Consider the following 21109-nt stretch of genomic DNA (forward strand, 5'->3'; position numbering starts at 1 on the left):
TAAGGCGGCCACCTGGTCGTCGGTACATACCTTTACAAAATTCTATAAAATTGATGTGACGGCATCGGCGGATGCCTCATTTGGCCGCAAGGTTTTGCAGGCCGCAATTTGAGGAGACCGGTGGTCTACCTCGAGGGTTTTTTTTCTGTTTGAAAAAAAAAAAAAAAAAGATTTTTTTCTCTTTTTTGTTGAGTCTCATCATTAAGGATGAGCATTGTAAACTTCTAGTTGGCACCGGTTGGGCCTTCTAGATTGGGATTTGATTTCATTTTCCCACCCCTCAGTTGTGATACTGCTCTGGGACGTCCCGAAGGTGGTGTATCACGAGGACTACGTCTGTCAATGAGCGCTAGAGAAAAATGGATTTTTGTAAGATCTTACCGTAAAATCCTTTTCTCTTAGCTCATTGACAGACGTAGTCCCCGCCCCTCTGTTTTTTTGAGTTGGGTTGGGTTAAATCTCTAAAGACTGCTTTTTCACATAACTGATTTGCTGAGGCAGAGAGGGAGAGGATATACCCTCTGGGACTGCCCCTAGGGTGTGGCCAGAGCTTTTTAATTTCCTGTCTAGTCCTGCTCCTGTGGAGGCAACATAACCCGAAGGTGGTGTATCACCGAGGACTACGTCTGTCAATGAGCGAAGAGAAAAGGATTTTACGGTAAGATCTTACAAAAATCCATTTTTTACCACACCTATGGTGCCATGGTCACTGTTCATCACAGCGTGCTAGGATTTCCAAAGCATCCTGTCTTCCTTGTTTGTTTTTTTTTCTGGACCAAAGAGGTGGCAGTCTTAGTGATGCCACCTATTTGGCATAGGTAGTTGGGGAAGTCTGACACTTCCTTAACTATGAGTGGTCACGCTGTCATACAACGGCTTATTTGGGTGAAAATAACGATCAGGCAAGGTTTTCCCACGTGTCTAATCGCATTTCCCCTTTAATGAGCTGCAGCACATCTTGACGGGAAGATTTCTGGGACATTAGATTGTAGCTAGTTCTCTTTGAGTGGCTAACATTTCTTGTAGATTTGTGTGTCAATTATCAGTTAATTCTGATAATTTGCTCTTGCAGTCTGTGTGGTTTGAGGAGTGTTTATTTAGCAAGACCTAGATTTAGTAAACTGGGAGACACTAAGAGAACTCCCATTCATCAAATGTCAGTGTATGTAGTATGTAGTCAATGTAGTAGAATTACATTTTACTTCCGCATAATGTAGCACATTTCTGTTCTATTATTTGTCCATATGTAATTTATAGTTCTAACTTGGAAAATCTGGCCAAATTGTTGGCTAAAGCATTCATATTTGTTATAATTTTAGGTAAAACCTGCTGCTTTTGTTTTTGTTTTTTTTTGTCCAATGTTCACGGTGGGTCTTATTTTTCATGTCTTTAATGGCGTAGTTCTTTGTATTTGTTTTCTAAATTCCAGCTCCCATATGTACCAATACAGCATTATTGTACTTATTTTGCAGAAATAACAAAGCTTTCCATTTATTCTACACACTCACCTCACTGTCCTCATAGCTGATTTAAAAAACTTCTCCATTATTTCTGCCTTACTTCCTGGACACGGGAAGGAGTTGACCAGCTGACCTTATTAGCACAAACCCTGCATCATCTACCCTCCTACTCACCACCCATTTCCAGGTGCACATTTTTTAAATGAAAGGCAAACAATGAGTGATCATGTTTTTTTTTTTTTCTACCTTAACTTTCATCATGAATAGATTGTTAATTTGGATTGTGCTGAGCGATCAGATCACAGCCTATGTGGATAGAGCTGTAGTATTGAAAACACAGGAGAAATATGTCCTGGGTTCTGTAAAGCTCACCATACACTATTTAATCTGATTGTAAAATCTCCTTTAGAACTACCGTCAACTATGTAGTACAAGGGCCTGCCTGACTGGATACTGAATGAATGGATCGATAGGTTGGTGATCCTATTCCATAGTTTTGGTATATCTAAAGGAAATTTTACAGAGATTGTACAGTCAGATTGTTTAGTCTATTTAAGAGTCTTTAAGGGCCCAATCACAACAAAAATGAATGGGCTGCAGTGCATCTCAGCACACCAATTTGTTGTGTGCTTTGCACCGTACAAACATTTAGAATGCCATTCACAATGGCACCACAGTGCTTCATTGCACATGAAGTTTACCTATGTTGCCGCAATGTGATTGGTGTTAATGGGCCCTTCCTTTAATTGGTGTTAATGGGTCTTTCCTTTAAAAAATGACTGCAAAGCAATCATATTAAAATGTTTATCCTCTAAAGCTGTTATTGTTTGAAATCCGACTCTGATTATTGATGAGTCACTAATGTTTCTTTGATAATTTGATAATCAAGCTCTGCACAATATTGTGTGATTCAGTAGAATCTCTTCTCATCTGATTTGTTATTTACTCTGCCTAGACCCCCGATAAGCTGCAAATTCTGACAAGTTACTTAAGAGAGAAACATTTTTACTGCATCTGGTGCGGCACTTCTTATCACGGTAAATCTCTTTTTATCTTTGAACATGCAATGCCTTTTATTGAATGATGATAAAAGCCTTTCAAAATGTCTGATATGAAATTAAATGATATAAAAATGGTATGCTTCTGCTAAAGAAGTGCTACATGCTTACTAACCTTTGTTCTCATCTTAAAAATAAAAATTCTGCCAAAAGCTGGCCACACACAGATTTCTTCAAAATCCGCAGATTACTCCTTCTATACTTAACAAGAATACGCAAATCTCCCGCTGCTATTTATATCTTTCTGGCAACCAGCACCCACAAACCAACACCCACGAACAAACCCAAACAGTGACTCCAACTAATTGGCTGCAGTCAATGTTCGGCTGACCTTCTCTGCCTGGTTTTTGAGTTTTTTGTGGCCAGAGGAGACAAATTTAAAACTATTAACTTTTTTTGCACCCCTCTCTGATTTTAAATTCACTTTGTTTGGGCTTGACTTTACCCAGCCTGGTGCCTAAGCTCCACTGGCTGCCATCACCCTTCCAAAAATGTTTTTATTGGACAATGGGGCTCATTGGAAATTGGAATTGGAGTTTGCTGGGCTTAGCAATTAAGACAGAGATAGTCTGACTCCGTTTTTGCTAGTGTCCTTGGGTGTACGGACATCTTCACCGTTTACTCTGAGAGAAGCCTAAATTGGCATCTCAAGAATTTTGCCTCCCAGGGTGGGCCCTGTGACTCTGGGTTGCGCTGTTTTTGGTCGCAGGTGATGGTTTTTGGACCACCGCACCTTCAAATTTTTTATTTGTTTCCTTATCAATGTCTCTAGTCACTGCCCTCCTTGGAGACCTCATTAGCGCCTTCTTGTGCTTCCCCTTACTCCTGTCTATCCAGAAAGGAATCCCCAGGTACCATATCTGATTTTATGGAAGGACAGACTGCTCTTTTAGAGTCTTCAGATTTTAGGAGCCTCTGTCTCTCCTCCAGTGTCCTGCTAAAGTTCTTCTCTGGCGGCTTCAATGGTCCTTGAAGAAATGGAGGGGGGGGGGGAGCTGCTCGTCTGAGCCCTCAGAAGGATACCAGGTCGATTATCTCACCCAAAGTAAAGGATATTGGCTCTCTTATTAATGTAGCAGCTCCAGTCTTGTCCTCAGTTCCTTAAATATCTCCCGGACGGCCAAAACCTTTCCTGTACACTGAACATTGGAGACTGTCCTGATGGACACAGCTCCTGATATTCTTGACCATTGGTTATACTGCCCCCTACTGGAGTAGGACACTAGGCAGAAAAAAGGACTGACTACGCCTATGAACAGTCCCAGGAGGTATACCCCCCTCTGCTATAGGTACTCGGTTTTTTTTCTGCCTAGTCAGGTGTAAGGACCTAGTTCCTTGTTGGGATCTTTGGTCCTGGCAATTTTTCTCTCTTTAGTTAGAATTTTTTCTCCTGTTTTTTTTCCTGTGAGATCTACAATCATCTGCCAGCTGGGCAACGGGCTGGATTATCTAGATCGAGTAGTCACCCCAGTCTGGCCAATGAGCGCACGCAGACCACAGCTCCCCGCTAGGTCTGCCGCCACTTAGCCCCACAGGACGGGGGCTGGCCTGCAAGGTAAACGTCTTGCGAGGTCGCATACGACCGGGTTTCAGCCCACGTCGTAGCGTTCCTCCTGGCTGACCGCACCCCCTATTTCAGTGGTGAGGGGTTCTGTCTAAAGTGGTGCCCGCCTGGTTCCTGGTATGGTGAGTATCTGTCCCCCCTCTCCCCCTAAGGGTTTTGGGGTGGACGCCCTGGGTTCCCCTCCTTCCCATTAGGCACCCCCCCTGTGTCTGATGGTCCTGTGGGTCATCTACCCCCCCTCTCTCCCCATCCCCCCTCCACCTATACTTGGGGTTGTATGGAGGTTTAACCCATCTCCTGGGGCTGGGGCAGGGTGCTGTACTGGTGATCAGCTGCAGGGGGGCTGTTCCTGGTGGGGTCTGGGCCCCAGAGATCCCTCCTAGGAGTCTTGTGGAGCCGCCATTTTGTTGTAGCCTATATTCTGTGTAGGCTGGCGGCCATGTTTGTGTAGCCGTGACGGCCATTTTGCGTTAGTCTGGCATTGAAACCAATGGCGGCCATTACTATGGAGCCCTCTAGACAGCGATTTCAGCTGTGGGAGCCCCTCCTTATCCCCTAGGGCCTCTTTCCTGGATGCCACACGTGGACGGTTTTGATCCTAGTGCTGCTGGTGACTGTCTGGTGGAGTGGTGAATCTGGTGGGGTCACCTTCCCCTCTCTGCTGCAGGATCAGGGGGTGCTCTGTGGCTGGGGACCGGGTGGTGTTACCAATGCGGTGGGGGTGTCCCTTAGCAGCAGTTTTTTTTTCTTTGCACTTTTGTGGGGTACCCTTATTCCTCATGAGACTTTGGAGAACATTTCCCCACCTGACCCCCTCTCTGGGTCCTAACCATCCATTGATGCACTGACGGCAGTCCTGGAGTCCTTTATGTCCCGGGTGGAGATGGCTTTTAGGCGGGGGGGTAGTAAAAAGCACCCCCCCCACCTTCCCCTGCTTCATCTGTCTCCTCAGATCCTGAATCAGATCTGGCCGCCGCCGACGGGGCCCGCCCTGAGGGGTCTGCGGCCATGCGCCCTGAGTTCTCAATCCTGCAGTCACCTGCGAAAAGGTGCTGGTGGACGCACTGATAGTGCGGCGAAGGTGTTTCCATTTCCTTCCTTTTACTACAAAATTATCGCAAAAGAGTGGGAATATTCAAAACGACCCTTTGTGATCCCTAAGCGATTTGCAATGAGGTACCCCTTTGAAGAGTCCCTTCTTAAAAAGTGGACTGTTCCACTGCTGATGGATCTCCCGGTTTCCAGGTTGAATAAGGCAACCATGATTCTGGTAGAAGACTCGCCGGCTTTTAAAGTACCCGGCTGACAGGAAAGTGGAGTCAGTGGCCCACAATATTTTCACTGTGAAAGGTAAGACCCCAAAGGTAATGAGGTCTACTAAAGCGCTTGCTGGGATTAAACCAGGGATGGACAATGGTTTGTCGGTATCCAAGGTTAGGAAATGCTAGGCATTTGAATAAAGTGCTGAGCGCTACTGTGTGAAAAATCAGAAAATGTGGAATCCAATAAATATATAGTATAAATGGATGACGCAGTAGAATCAATGCTATGGGTGAGAGGAAGGTAATGATAAATACATATAAATAGATAAGAAAATCACAATAAATATGAATATATTAACATATATATGTGCCTTTAGTGCAAAATTGTGCAAATTAAAGTCCAAGTAAAAAGTTCATATGTGACTTGGGTGAAAGTACAAACCTTCTCAATATTTTCACTGTGTCTGGCATGGCACTCGTTCTTCACCATTGCCCTGGTGTCATAAACTCTGACCAGGGATGGACAATAGCTTGTCGGAAATATTACCAAATTCTTTAAGGGCCTTGTGGATATTTGGTTGGATTGGTCATCATAAGCATGATGTCATCAGCAAAGAGACTGATTTTGTGCTCCAAAGGGCCGATAGTAAGGCCTGTGATAGTGGGGTCCGATCTGATACTTTCTGCAAGGGGTTCTATGGCAAGGTTGAAAATCAGGGGAGATAGTGGGCAACCCTGTCTAGTGCCATTGGAGATTTTAAAGGGGCGAGAAAGCATTTAGTCAGTGTAGACCTATGTAGAGTGGGGGTTGTATAGTGCCATTATAGTGGAAAAAATTCTGCCCGTGAAGCGTGAATTTATTTAATACCACTCTTGGATATGACCAGTTGACTCTGTCGAACGCCTTCTCCGCGTCCAGTGAGAGGAGCAAAGAAGGCGTTCAAGGTTGTCAGGCTACATGAGTTATGTTTATTAAGCGTCTGGTGGTGTCTGATGTTTGTCTCCCTTTGGTAAAGCCTGCTTGGTCTTTGTGTATGAGGAAGGGAAGGAGATTCCATAGACATGAAGCTATAAGCCTGGCGTATAATTTGAGATCACTATTCAGCAGGGAGATCGGTCTAAAGCTCTGGGGAGTTGAGTTCTTTACCTGGTTTGGGTAGTTTGATTACAGTCACTTTTAGCATTTCATTAGGGAATGACAAGGTTGAGGCTGCGTTGTTAAAGAGATTGTAGCGGTGTGATGCTAGGCTGTCGCTGAATTGTTTATAGTATTCCCCTGGCAATTCGGCTTTGTTGTCAGGGATTGATTTGATTGTCTTTGTAATTTAGTCTATTGTAAATGGAGCGTTGCGTGGTCGGACCAAGTGATAGGTTCAATATCAGACTCGCCAATTTTCTGTAAGAGCCACTTATCAACTAGAAAGTAGTCCAGGCGAGGATAGGAGTTATGGACTGGCGATAAAGTTTAGACACGTTCAGAGGGATGGTGGCAGCGCCAAACCTCATAGAGAGAGTTGCCGCAAATAAATTTGTAAAGGTCTGGAGTGCGTCCAGTACATGTGCTTGAAGGGTCTACTGAGGAGTCAGTGTGATAATGTTGAAATCTCCACATACGATTAGAAAGCCTTTCTGTATTCAACTGAGCTTTTTCATCAATTTGTGATTGAAGAAGTGGATTTGTCTGGAGTTGGGGGCGTACAGTGAAACAAGAGTCATTAGGGTCCCATTGAAGGTTCCGATCAAAATTACAAATCTTCCCAAAGGGTCAGAAATGCATTCTTCAAGTTGGAGGGACACTGATTTGTTTATTGCAATCAGGACCTCTCTGGCTTTTTTTGGGGCCTGAGGCTTTAAAAATGTGTGAAAAGTCTTTGTGGGTGCAAGTAGGAGAAGCAGTCGCTTTAAAGTGTGTTTCTTGAACACAAAGGATAGAGCATGACAGATTTTTGGCTGTTTGCCAAAGGGTTGACCTTTTGGCTGGATGGTTCAACCCATTGGAATTAATAGTCACGATTTTCATGGCCATTGGTGTTGGTAGTGGTGTATGTGAAATAGGTACTCACATTGCCATCGGAGTGCTTGTAGTTGTTGGGTGTTTTTATAGTTTCGGAGAGAACTTGGTGTGGATATTCAATACGGTTGAGCTATTCTTCAATGAATAAGCTGGTAGGTCGGCTTGTGGGAGAGACTTCTGTAGAGAACTGCTGTAAAAACCAAAGAAAGGGAGAAAAAGAACAGAAGGGAAAATAAACTGCAAACAAGTAGCTGCGGTATGCAGCGAATAGTCAGCAAATGAGGTTGCATATTCGATATGTGGGGGTAATAGTTCAAACTCGAGGCAAGTCTGTTGTCGTCTGAAAGCAGGGATGTTGATAATAGGGTGGTCGATGTGGAGAGTGTTAGTTATGGTGGTTGTGAGACTTCCTGTTGGAAGAATTCCACATTGGAGCAATCTAACTCGATTGTTTTTGTAGGCCAGGTGTAGGAGCTTGGTCTGAGCGAAGACAAGGTGGGAGGCTCCGTTCCTTTCAATCACAAATTTGGAGGGTTGTTTGCACTTATATTCAATTTTATGATTGTGTAAAGCTTTTGTGATCGTGGTGAGTTGTCTTTGTAAATCCAGTGTGTATTTTGAGAGGTCAGTAAATATTTGAATGTTCCCATAGGGGTGTGGGAGTTGTCCCAATGAGCGGGCTTTGATGAGGATCTGTTTCTTGACATGGAAGAAGTGAATCTTCATGATAACATCACGGGGCACACTGCTCGGTAGATAAGAGGGTTTGGGGACCCTGTGGATACGGTCGATGGGTAATTCGATGGAAGGTGTGTCAGGGAGGTGAAGAGATCCATGGCAAACTTTTTGAGCTCAGCGGTCTGTACCGATTCGGGGACACCCCTAAGTTTAAGATGGTTACGCCGCAAGCAATCTTCCAAATCGGCTAGTTTGGGTTTGATCCAGTTGCGTTCGTCTATGTTTTCATTGTGAGCGTCTACTAAGTCATTTATAGTGGAGGTCATGTCCCCCAATGCGTTTTCCATTTGATTGACTATGTTGCCCAGGAGATGAATTTCTGCAGTGAATTGTCTGGCAATAGTTGTGAGTTCAGATTGCAGCAATGTGTGCAGGGTCAGGAGCATATCTTAAAGGAGTGTGTCCAATACAGGTTGGTTAGATGTCTGGATAGTTGCAATAGGAGAGGGTGCAGGAGTAAAGACCTGTTGGTGTGCACTATTAGTGTTTGTAGTCAGATCAGGCACATCATAATCCAAATGTTGTCTGGATTTAGCTGGGCTTCCAAAAGGGCTTGCTGTGGTATGTGGGAAGGAGTCCTAAATCGGGTCCTAAATCGGGTCATTGGGAGCTCAGAGTAGTGGTTGGTCTGTAAGACGGGCTGGAGGCTGCCTTTTGGCACCATCTTTGCTTCCACCTCGTGTGTGCTGCTGGAAATAATTTGTCAGTTTCTTGGGCCCCCTGTCCTTCTTCCTCCTTTCGTTTAGGAGACATCTCCACACAAGCCAGACTGATTACCTGGCTTGCTGTTATTTTGTTTGGCCGCTTGGTCGCCTTGTAAGTCGCTAGGTTCCCCTGCTGTGAGATGGAGCTCTGGTCTCAGACGTCCATGCAGACTGCGTGCCAGCCACGCCCCCGTTTTCAAGGGTTTTATTCAAGCCTGTTTTTCGTCCCGAAGAAAGAAGGCAAGGTGCGTCCAATTCTGGTTCTCAAGGCTCTGAACTGCTTTGTGCGGGTACAGAAGTTCAGAATGGAGTCTCTTCGCACGGTGGTGGCATCCCTGCATCAAGGGAATTTCCTTGCCTCTATCGACATAAAGGACGCTTACTTGCACATTCCAATATGTGTCTGTCACCAACGCTTCCTCCGCTTTGCCGTGGGAGAGGAGCATTATCAGTTTATGGCATTACCCTTTGGTCTCACCTCTGCTCCTCGGGTCTTTACAAAGGTGTGGAACCTTGTGCTGGCCCCAGTTGTGGCGTTGTTACGTCAGGGAGGGATCGCAGTGCTGGGTTACCTGGACAACCTTCTATTGGGAACAGAGTCCCATACTGCTCTGTTGGACAACGTGGAAATCACTATACGGACTATGAGGGAGTTTGCCTGGCTTCTGAATTATGAGAAGTCTGCTCTGGTTCCTTCCACAAAGCTGGACTATCTTGGTTTGTTTCCAGGCAGTGTTCCTTCCTCTGGACAGACTCTAGAAATTGCATGCTGCGATTCATCTCCTGCTGTCCAGCAGGTGGTCGTCCATCCGGACTTGCATATGTATGCTGGGCCTGATGGTTTCTACCTTCGAGGCGGTTCTGTTTGCAAAGTTCCATACGAGGTCCCTACAAAGAAAGATCTTGGCCAAATAGGACAATTGTCCGAAGTCTTTAACCGCTTGCCGACGGCCGCATGACTATTTACTGCAGCAGTCAGCCCCGTACAGGCAAACCGATGTAGGGCTACGTCGCTCGCCTACGAAATGTCCGCGCGAGTGACCGGCGGCTCCGATGTCCGCCGGTCACCCGCGATCTCCCGGTGGAGAGGAAGAAAGTTAGGCAGCTAATGTAAACAAAGCCGCCTGTCATTCTCCCTGATCTAACTGCAGAGACTACACGATCCTGCTATGTAGTATCCGTATGTCTCTGTGGTTACATCACTAGCCACTCCCCTTTACAGTTAGAATCACGCCCCTAGGGACACACTTAACCCCTTGATCACTAAAAGTTAACCCCTTCCCTGTCAGTGTCATTTTTACATTAACCGTGAATATGTATAGCACTGATTACTGTAGCAATGTCACTGGTATCCCAAAAAGTGTCAAAAATGGTGTTCACCCTCGCTCTTTCTCGGTGGCTCCGGTCTTGGCCTTCCTTCAACGGTTTTAGGTGTTGGCCTTGGCGGTCTTTTTTCAACGACCCTTGGCCACGCACTCCCTGGTTGGTGCATAACTTTTTTCAGGGGGCTGGACATTTGGCTCCATCAGTGCGGTCTTCTCTACCGCCTTAGGATCTCAAATTGGTGCTTTCAACTCTCCAGAAACCTCCCTTTGAAAATATTCAGGAGATTCCCCTGCTCACGCTGTCCCAGAAGATGGCTTCTTTGATGGCTATCACTTCTGCGCCGAGGGTGTCGGAATTGGCGGCATTGTCTTGTCGCACTCCTTACTTGGTGCTCCACAAAGATAAGGTGCTTCTTTGCCCCTGTCCATTGTTTCTTCCAAAAGCAGAGTTGTATAGTAACAAAGAACAACTACTTCACTACTGTACTTAAGTACTAAAAGGCAGTATCTGTACTTTACTAGAGTATAATTTTTTTTCTCCTACTTCCACTTTTACTTCAGTACATGTTTTCGATGAGTTTAATACTTTTACTCCGATATTTTTTATCATGTGCTGTATCGTTACTCGTTACAATTATAAAAATGTTATGAATCATTCCATTCCAAACCTGCTGACTTTTTTTACTCGAGTCTCACTGTCTTTGAGACTCACAAGTCACGACCAATCCCCGACCCGATGCGATGGCTCAGGGGCAGAGCCTCGCCGCCTCTGCCCTACCTCGGCCTGAGTCCCGCCTCCCGCTCGGCTCTCAAGTGAAGTGGTGGTGGCAAGAGAGGAGAGACACCTGCCTGCGGAGTGATCTCTCTGGGCCCTGGCTGGGGGAGGGACTGTGAGTTACTAGAGTCTAGACTGTCTCTGGGCACTGTGCAACGCGGCCGCCGAGCGCGCGAGAACTGGATGGAGGTAGGAATATATTCTTCTTTCAGCAGGGGGGACTGGACTGGGGAATGTGGAGAGAGAGGCTGGAGGACTCGAGACAGCCTAAGGTAGAAGAAGTAAGAACTGTCTTGAAGTCAAGTCACTCACTAAGGGTATCGAATCTATTCAATGGGGGGAGGGACCTGCCCTGGCCTGTCCTACTCTAAGGGGGATCTATAATGGGAGGGGGACCCTGGCCTGCTCTAAGGGGGCTCTATAATGGGAGGGGGACCCTGGCCTGCTCTAAGGAGAATCTATAATGGGAGGGGGACCCTGGCCTGCTCTAAGGAGAATCTATAATGGGAGGGGGACCCTGGCCTGCTCTAAGGGGGGATCTATAATGGGAGGGGGACCCTGGCCTGCTCTAAGTGGGATCTTTAATGGGAGGGGGACCCTGGTCTGCTCTAAGGGGGATCTATAATGGGAGGGGGACCCTGGTCTGCTCTAAGGGGGATCTATAATGGCAGGTGGACCCTGGCCTGCTCTAAGTGGGATCTTTAATAGGAGGGGGACCCTGGTCTGCTCTAAGGGGGATCTATAATGGGAGGGGGACCCTGGCCTACTCTAAGGGGAATCTGTAATGGGAGGGGACCCTGGCCTGCTCTAAGGGGATCTATAATGGGAGGGGGACCCTGGCCTGCTCGAAGGGGGATCTAAAATGGGAGGGGGGCCCTGGCCTTTTGACTACTTTCTTTATTAACTACATAACACAATACTTGTACTTTTACTTTCAGTACTTGAGTAGTAAATTTTTAAAATAAACTACTTGCAATACTGAAGTACAAAAATGTTGAATACTTTAGTACTTCTACTTAAGTGTGGTGCTTAAAGAGCACTTCAACTTCTACTCAAGTCACTTTTTTGATAGAGCACTTGTACTTTTACTCAAGTCTGGGTCTCTAGTACTTTATACTTCTCTGTCCAAAAGTTGTCTCTGATTTCCATTTGAATGAAGACTTTGTGTGTTGCCTTCCCTGTGTCCCAGGCCAAAACACCCTAAGGAAATTGCATTACATTCCCTGGATGTGGTTCGTGCTATTCAGGTGTACCTGAAAGCCAAGGAGTCTTTTAGGAAGTCAGACTCACTATTTGTGCTCACGGATGGGCCTCGAAAAGGACTGTCCACTTTGTCTGTGACCATTTCCAGATGGACCAGACAGACGGTGACTCAGGCCTATTCACATGAGGGTAAAGTTCCTCCTTTTCCTTTGAAGGTGCACTCTACACGGGCGCTCAGAACTTCTCATCCGCGAATAACTGATGTTCCCACTCCCCCAGATACAGGTTCGCATAAGAGGGGGCATAACAAGTTCCCATGGCCACACCCTGTACCTGGAGATAATGGAAATCAAGGAATGAAAAGAAGTTATGATTGAGAATAAATTCTAAAGATAGAACAATGAACTCATTGAGCGACCGCTCCTACCAACTCTTTTGAGAAAGGACATGTTGAATAGCAGATAGGTGCTTGTCATGGGGTGTGAAACTGTAGAGAGCCTTCACGTCAATGGCCACCAACAAGGTTTTGCCAGTGACGTGGAGGCCCTCCAGAACCCTAAGCAGGTGAATGGTGTCTTGAAGATATGAGGGCAGGCCCTCAACAAAAGGTCTAAGTTGATTGTCCACATAGCGGCTCAGGTTTTCTGTAAGCCTGCCTCACCCTGACACTATAGGCCTGCCAAGGGGATCTACAGAATTCTTGTGAATCTTAGGGAGGGCATAAAGTGCTCTAATAGTGAGAATGAGTCCTCCTCCTCTGCATAAAAAGTGCTAGTGGAGGCCCTGATTGTGTCAGTGTGGGAAACTTTAAAGTTGGAGGACTCGGCAGCAGCTGAGTTGACAAAGCCGGTGCAAATCTTCCAAGGTGACTAAGGCATTTCCCTTTCCTGCCTATTTTGATGAGATTGTCACTAGTCAGTGGGGTTCCCTAAGTGTTTTGCTAGGAGATATCCCTTCAAGGGGTCTCTTCTGAAGAAACTAACGGTTCCATTGTCGGTGGACTCTCATGTTTCCAGGCTAAGTAAGGCCACACTTTTGCCGGTGGCGGATTCCCCATCCTTTAAGGACCCCTTGGACAAACAGCTGAGGCTCTGGTCCGATACCGCTTCACCGTGGCTGGTTCGATTTTGAGACCGGTGTTTGCTATTACCTTGGTATCCCAAACCATCAGAACGGGCTAAGATTTTGCGCCAGGATCTGGAGGGGAGTCAACCCCCTTTTGAGCTGGAGGATCAGTTGATCCAATGGTTTTAGTACATTTATGCTGCATCCGTGGATGTGGCCCCCTTGGCCGGCAGGATTTCTGTGATGGCGGTGATTCTTCGCCGCATGATATGGTTGATATACTGTTCGGCTGACCAGGCTTTCAAAAAGGTGCTGAGTCTGACCTTCCTTTTGTAGGTGACTGTCTGTTCGGTGCCTCTATGGAAGAGATCATTAAGGGTCTAACGGGAGGTAAGAGTACATTACTTCCGCAGGTTGCTTAGGGCAAGGAACCTCGTCGTAAGTGGGGTCCCTTCTTTTCAGCTTACAAGCGTCCCTTTCATCCACCTGGTTCGTAGGAAAACGGCTCGAGATCTACCCGTAACTTTGCGGGAGGCTCCAAGAGATCCTGGAATGGTAAGTCCAAAGCGGGCACTTCTGGTTCCGCAGACAAACCATCCCCAGCCGGAAGGGGCGCACCTCCTCTGCGTCTGGGGTGGGGGGACATCTTTGTTTCTTTCCGGATCCGTGGACCTGGCTCATTCAGGACAAATGGGTCCAAGAACTGATTCGGTTCAGTTCCAATCTATTAACCTTCTACGATGAAGTGAGCTGCCACCTAGATAAAGGAAAGCCTGTGGATGTGGTGTATCTGGACTTTGCAAAGGCCTTTGACACCGTTCCCCACAAACGCTTACTGTACAAACTAAGGAAGGTAGGTATGGACCATAAGGTGAGTACCTGGATAAAGAACTGGCTCCAGGGGAGAGTCCAGAGGGTGGTGATTAATGGGGAGTACTCGGATTGGGTGGGTGTGGAAAGTGGGGTCCCCCAGGGTTCTGTCCTGGGACCAATCCTGTTTAATTTATTCATAAATAATCTAGAGGAGGGGTTATCTAGTACAATCTCAGTATTTGCAGATGATGCTAAACTAGGCATGCCAATATCTTCTATGCAGGATGTGGAAACCTTACAAGCGGACCTGAACAAAATAATGGGGTGGGCAACTACATGGCAGATGAGGTTTAATGTTGAAAAATGTAAAGTAATGCACTTGGGAGCCAGAAACCAGAAAGCAACCTACTCACTAGGGGGGGAACCTCTGGGTGAGTCTAGGAGGGAAAAGGACCTGGGGGTACTGGTAGACAACAGGCTAGGCAGTGGCATGCAATGCCAAACCGCTGCAAGCAAAGCCAACAGAATACTGGGATGTATACAAAAGGGGATTCACTTCAGAAATAAAGAGATTATTCTCCCGCTCTACAAGACTCTGGTCCGGCCACATCTGGAGTATGCTGTCCAGTTCTGGGCACCGGTCCTCAGGAAGGATGTGCTGGAACTGGAAAGAGTCCAAAGAAGGGCAACAAAAATAATTAGGTGAATGGAGGACATCAGCTATGAGGAAAGACTACAAGCACTGAACTTATTCTCTCTGGAGAAGAGACGATTGAGGGGGGACATGATATCAATGTACAAATATTGTACTGGCGACCCTAGCATAAGGAACAAACTATTCAGAGAAAGGAGATACAACAAGACACGTGGCCACTCACTAAAACTAGAGGAAAAGCGGTTTAACCTTAAAGTGCGTAAGGGGTTCTTCACCGTAAGAGCGGTAAGGATGTGCAATTCTCTTCCACAAGCAGTCCTATCAGCAGGGAGCATTGATAGTTTCAAAAAACTATTAGATGGGCACCTTAAAGACCACAACATACAGGGGTATACAATGTACGGTTAACAGCAAACGCACACACACATCATAGGTTGAACTGGATGGACGGATGTCTTTTTTCAACCTCACTAACTATATAACAAGATCGGGTTTCGGTCCTTGCCTCCGGCAAGGTTCTTTCCTTCCATCTTACACCTGTCTCCAGAGCGGCTACAGGGCCTCTATGGGGCAGTTCAGGACCTGTTAGCACAAGGAGTTATTGTGCTAACAGGTCCACCTTCCAAGGTGACTAAGGCATTTCCCTTTCCTGCCTATTTTGATGAGATTGTCACTAGTCAGTGGGGTTCCCTAAGCGTTTTGCTAGGAGATATCCCTTCAAGGGGTCTCTTCTGAAGAAACTAACGGTTCCATTGTCGGTGGACTCTCATGTTTCCAGGCTAAGTAAGGTCACACTTTTGCCGGTGGCGGATTCCCCATCCTTTAAGGACCCCTTGGACAAACAGCTGAGGCTCTGGTCCGATACCGCTTCACCGTGGCTGGTTCGATTTTGAGACCGGTGTTTGCTATTACCTTGGTATCCCAAACCTTAACAGAATGGGCTAAGATTTTGCGCCAGGATCTGGAGGGGAGTCAACCCCCTTCTGAGCTGGAGGATCAGTTGATCCAATGGTTTTAGTACATTTATGCTGCATCCGTGGATGTGGCCCCCTTGGACGGCAGGATTTCTGTGATGGCGGTGATTCTTCGCCGCATGATATGGTTGATATACTGTTCGGCTGACCAGGCTTTTAAAAAGGTGCTGAGTCTGACCTTCCTTTTGTAGGTGACCGTCTGTTCGGTGCCTCTATGGAAGAGATCATTAAGGGTCTAACGGGAGGTAAGAGTACATTACTTCCGCAGGTTGCTAAGGGCAAGAAACCTCGCTGTAAGTGGGGTCCCTTCTTTTCAGCTTACAAGCGTCCCTTTCATCCACCTGGTTCGTAGGAAAATGGCTCGAGATCTACCCGTAACTTTGCGGGAGGCTCCAAGAGATCCTGGAATGGTAAGTCCAAAGCGGGCACTTCTGGTTCCGCAGACAAACCATCCCCAGCCGGAAGGGGCGCACCTCCTCTGCGTCTGGGGTGGGGTGACATCTTTGTTTCTTTCCGGATCCGTGGACCTTGCTCATTCAGGACAAATGGGTCCAAGATCTGATTCGGTTCAGTTACAAGATCGGGTTTCGGTCCTTGCCTCCGGCAAGGTTCTTTCCTTCCATCTTACACCTGTCTCCAAAGCGGCTACAGGGCTTCTACGGGGCAGTTCAGGACCTGTTAGCACAAGGAGTTATTGTGCCAGTTCCAGAGTCTGAACGTTTCCAAGGTTTTTATTCAAATCTGTTCACAGTTCCCTAGAAAGGAAGGCAAGGTTTGTCCGATCTTGGATCTCAAGGCTCTTAACCACTTTGTGCGGGTTCAGAAATTTCGGACAGAGTCCATCCACACGGTAGTAGCTTTCCTTCATCAAGGAGATCTGCTGGCTTCTATCAATCTCAAGGACGTTTACCTTCATATTCCAATATATGTCAGGCATCAGCATTTTCTTCATTTTGCTGTGGGCGAGGAGCACTTTCAATTTGTGCTCAACTTCTCTGGTGTTCACAAAGGTTTTGGCCTTGTTATGGCAGAAGGGGATTGCAGTACTAGGTAATCTGCTTCTGCGTGCAGAGTCTTCCTCGGCTCTAGAAGCCGACTTGGACCTTACAGTGCGCACCCTGCAGGAGTTCGGGTGGAAACTGAATTTTCAGAAATCGTCATCCACAAAGCTGGACTACTTGGGTCTGACGCTGGATTCAGCATCAGCCCGGTTGTGTTTCTTCCTCAGACAAAACTTCTGAAGCTACATGGTGCTGTTCGGTTCCTGTTTTCCAACCATCGATCATCACTCAGGACTTGCATGCAAGTGCTGGGGTTGAAGGTCTCCACCTTCGAGGCAGTTCCACACCAGACCCTTACAACGTGAGATTCTGATCAAATGGAACAAGGATCTGCTGTCATTCGACAATCTGATCCTGTTGAGTCAGGGTTCGAGGGAGTCTCTCCTATAGTGGCTCCGCTCCCCGGCCCTACGTCTGGGGAAAATCTTTTCTTCCCCTGTATTGGACTGTAATCACCACGGATGACAGTCTGTCTAGATGGGGAGGTGCCTTGGGAGTGTGTTCGGCTCAAGGTGTCTGGATTCGGGAGGTTGCTGATCAACATCCTAGAAAGAAAGAGTGCCCTGACAGCCCGGGAAGTGGCTGGCATCTTGAGGTAGGCAGACCGATATGTTCTGGCCCTTTCTGCTGTGCACATTCTCGGGGTAGATAATTGGCAAGCGGATTATCTCAGTCGGAAGACGTTGGACCTGGGAGAACAGTCTCTTCACCTGGAGGTATTTCATCAACTGTGTCTTCGGCTCGGGGACCTCTGATGTGGACCTGCTGGCTTCCCGTCTAAACAGGAAGGCGCAGAGGTTCGTGTCTAGGTCTCAGGATCCTCTGGCCTACGCGGCAGACTCTCTGGTGGCCCCTTAGGGTCAATATCGTCTGATTTACGCCTTTCCTCCAATACAACTTCTGTCGAGACTGTTACGCAGAATCGAGGTAGAAGGAATTCCAGTCATTCTGGTGGCACCAGATTGGCCTAGTCTTGGTACGCAGGCCTGGTAAGGCTGGTAGCAGACGTCCCTTGGAAGCTTCCTCTAAGGGAAGATCTTCTGTCTTAGGGAACATTCTTTCATCCTCATTTATGGTCGCTGGCTTTAACGGCCTGGCTATTGAAAGCCAGATGCTGAAAGACAGAGGGCTGTCGGAGTCGGTGATTCCTGCACTGTTGAAGGCTAGGAAATCTACTTCCAGGAAGGTTTACCATCGAGTTTGGAAGGCGTACGTTACTTTGTGTGAGTCACGGGGGGTTTCTCCCAGCTCCATTTCTGTGTCTCGCCTGTTTGTTGGAGTTTCTACAATTGGGTGTAGATCGTTTGGCTCTGGGCACCATCAAGGGCCATATTTCCGCCTTCGCTATGTTTTTCCAAAGGCTTTTGGCGAATTTCTTGGTTCACACATTTGTGCATGGAGTTCGCCATCTGGTTCCTCCCGGTGCGATCCTTGGTACCTCTGTGGGACATTCACAAGATTTTAAAAGGTGGATGTACTTGCATCTTCAGATGCAGCATTTAGCTGCAAAGTTTTGCAGGCTGCGGTTGCAGAGGCTTCCGCTTCTTGAGGGTGAAAATTTTTCCTGGTGATGAGCTCCAGTTCCTAAGTTGAGCTCCTGTTGTTACCTGGTTGGCTATGTTTAGCCTTGTTGGGAATTCTGCCTTTGCTGTGTTTTTGTTCCACCCCTCATGTTGACACTGCTTTGGGACATCCCAATGGTCTGAAGACTTGAAGCTGTGTATATCAGTGAACGAAAGAGAGAACTGGATTTTTGTCTTACCGTGAAATCCTTTTCCCTGAGGTTCACTGACAGACACAGCAGCCCACCCTCTGTTGGGGTTGAGTTATTTGTTCTTCTGACACTGCTTGTTATAAAATGGAGTCCTACAGCAGGAAGTGATGGTATACCCTCTGTGACCGTCCCACGGGCGTAACCAAAAAGGTTTCCGCCTAGCCCTACTGCTGAAGAGAAACAGCATAATACCCAATGGTCTGAAGTAGGGCTGAAACAACTAATCGATTATGAAAATAGTTGTCAACTATTTTTGTAATCGATTAATCGGTCAGCCGATTAGTTCTCCTGCATACAGAATGCATTATTTGTTTATACATCAGAAAATACAGTGCAACGCACATACAGCTCAGTACACCGTCCATACATGTATGTAGATGGCAGAGAACTTGTGAATGTGTAAGGAGCAATGCCTCATGGGAAATGTAGTCCTGGGCAAGAGAAGAAACCAAGTGATTCTAAAGGCAGAGGTTTTTTTACACTCTATACAGTACTATACTTTGCTGCATCCTATAGGGGCACTTTGATGGCAGGAGGGGCCAGAAGTGCCGTGGGGGGGGGGAGGGGGGGGGCAGAAGAGGAGAATCAGTGCTGCTGATTACACAGAGCGCCGCTGGTAAGTATGACAAGATTGTTGTTAAAAAGAGAAAAAATCCAACGCTTGCAATTACTTTAAGGGCTCTGTGCAGGGAAGATGAGCATCTGGACCCAGAAAAGGTGGAGGCTGATAGACTAGAGGTGATATAAGGCATTTCAATTACATTTTAAAGTAAAAGTTTTTACTACTATTTAAGTATAAGTATGGTAGAAAATTAGCAAAACCGTGTTTTAGGTCTTTTAAAAATATTGATCTCTGAATCTGATATGTACCACATTTAAACCTCTAATAATACATATATCTGTCTCAGAGTGGATTAAATATCCAAGTATATAGCTGGATATTTATGTTTACCACTGAATACAGATATTCAAGAATATTAGCTAAATTATACACCAACCTTTTTTTTTTTTTTTTTTTTTGAGGTTTTTAGTCGATTAATCGAAACAATAATCCGTCAACGAATCGATTATGATAATAATCGTTAGTTGCAGCCCTAGTCTGAAGACTTGAAGTTGTGTTTGTCAGTGAACCTCAGAGAAAAGTAAGACAAAAATCCAGTTTTTTTTTTACTGGTCTTATGTAATAATCGAATTTTCTGAAATACTGAATTTGGGGTCTCACTAGCTGTAAGCCATAATCTTCAAAATTAAAAGAAAGAAATACATGAAATATATAACTCTGTGTGTAATGCATCTATTTAAAATGAGTTTCACTTTTTGAATTGAATTACTGAAATAAATTACCTTTTTGTTGATATTCTAATTTTATGAGAAGCACCTGCATATATTCCGTTTTTTTTTTTGTGATGACATAATCTCTGTTGTGAGCTGCATAAGGGGCTTAAAGAGCTAGGGGTGGAAAAACAACAGTACAGTAGTATACTGTTCTCCTCAGTGAATGGCTGTTCGGGGAGGGGATGTCAGCACAAATCTGATCATTGGAGGACAGGCAGGCTGTGCTCCCTGCACAGGCAGAAAACTGACCACGCTGAGATAGATGTGCTCTCATGCCTAGCAGGGTCAGTTTAAAATAGGAAAGCAGGGGTGCTGGCAGAATCACCAGTTATTTCATACAAAGTAAGCAATACAAAGAGAACAGGATACTTTTTAATACAAGTACATGGTAAAATAGACACATATCAGGAATATAAACCTATTTCTTAAGACAAGGACACAATATTTGTGCAAATAGAAACTGCCAAGAAGATACATCAGCTCGTTATACTGAACAGTCTAGCATATTAAGAGCATCCCTGACAAACACTAGCCCTGGCTAAAAGATTATCCAACTATTTTGGGATTCTTGACATCTGCATTTTCTATTACTTTTAGAGATGATATTTACCATTATTTGCAATACACAATCACCTATAGCTAATTGTACATTATTCCCCATTGCTGTGAATACATGATAAAATATCAAATGTGGTTGACAGAAGTGGAATTCATTGCCTTTCAATTATAGTTAATATCCAAACTCTACAAACCCCACCACTATTGTTTCTTGTATGGATATGCTTTATTAATCAGGTCGTATCATTTTATGCAGATGAAGAAGACATGATCTCCAGCTGTCCAGGGAACACTGCAGAAGATCATGATGACTGAGAATGTTTGCTACTAAAGGACAACAATTTGAAGGTTCATCAGAAGGATATATAAGGAAATTGCCTCTCAGAATGTCATCTTCTCTACTCTCTCCATATTCCAGAGAGAATATGAAAGCACCCAGTATTTATTGTCTATGTCCCTACATTATGTTCCAGTGATGAGGTCAGAGGTTCAGGAAATGAGGGTAAATCTACAATTCATCCAGTGGTAACAGAAACCACTAAATAACAATAAACATTGGCATACGTTATACGTTTTCCTGAATAGTTTTGTATGGAAGTTGGGCTTGTAATTCATGGTGTAGAAAAATGAACACTTTGCATAAAAGGCGAGAAATGAACTGCTTTACACACTCAAGGGAAATATAAGTGATTTCAGCAGTCAATATAGAACCATACGCTAGCCTAAACAATGAATTTGTACAGTTTTTTTTTTTTTTTTAACTCATTATGC

General features: G+C 45.7%; 1 protein-coding gene across 1 annotated transcript in view; it reads left to right on the forward strand.

The window, feature by feature from the left end:
• The window catches only part of GPATCH11 (G-patch domain containing 11), a 193378-nt gene extending 172588 nt beyond the window's left edge, over positions 1 to 20790 (forward strand). Inside the window, exons 7-8 of the mRNA XM_082250256.1 lie at positions 2416 to 2497; positions 20595 to 20790. Of these exons, the coding sequence (XP_082106382.1) occupies positions 2416 to 2497; positions 20595 to 20653 (141 nt within the window). The 3' untranslated portion in view covers positions 20654 to 20790. The remainder of the gene's footprint in view (positions 1 to 2415; positions 2498 to 20594) is intronic.
• The last annotated feature ends 319 nt before the right edge of the window (positions 20791 to 21109 follow it).

Source organism: Pelophylax lessonae (assembly GCF_965119305.1).
Source record: "Pelophylax lessonae genome assembly, chromosome: 3".
Taxonomy (NCBI): Eukaryota; Metazoa; Chordata; class Amphibia; order Anura; family Ranidae; genus Pelophylax; species Pelophylax lessonae.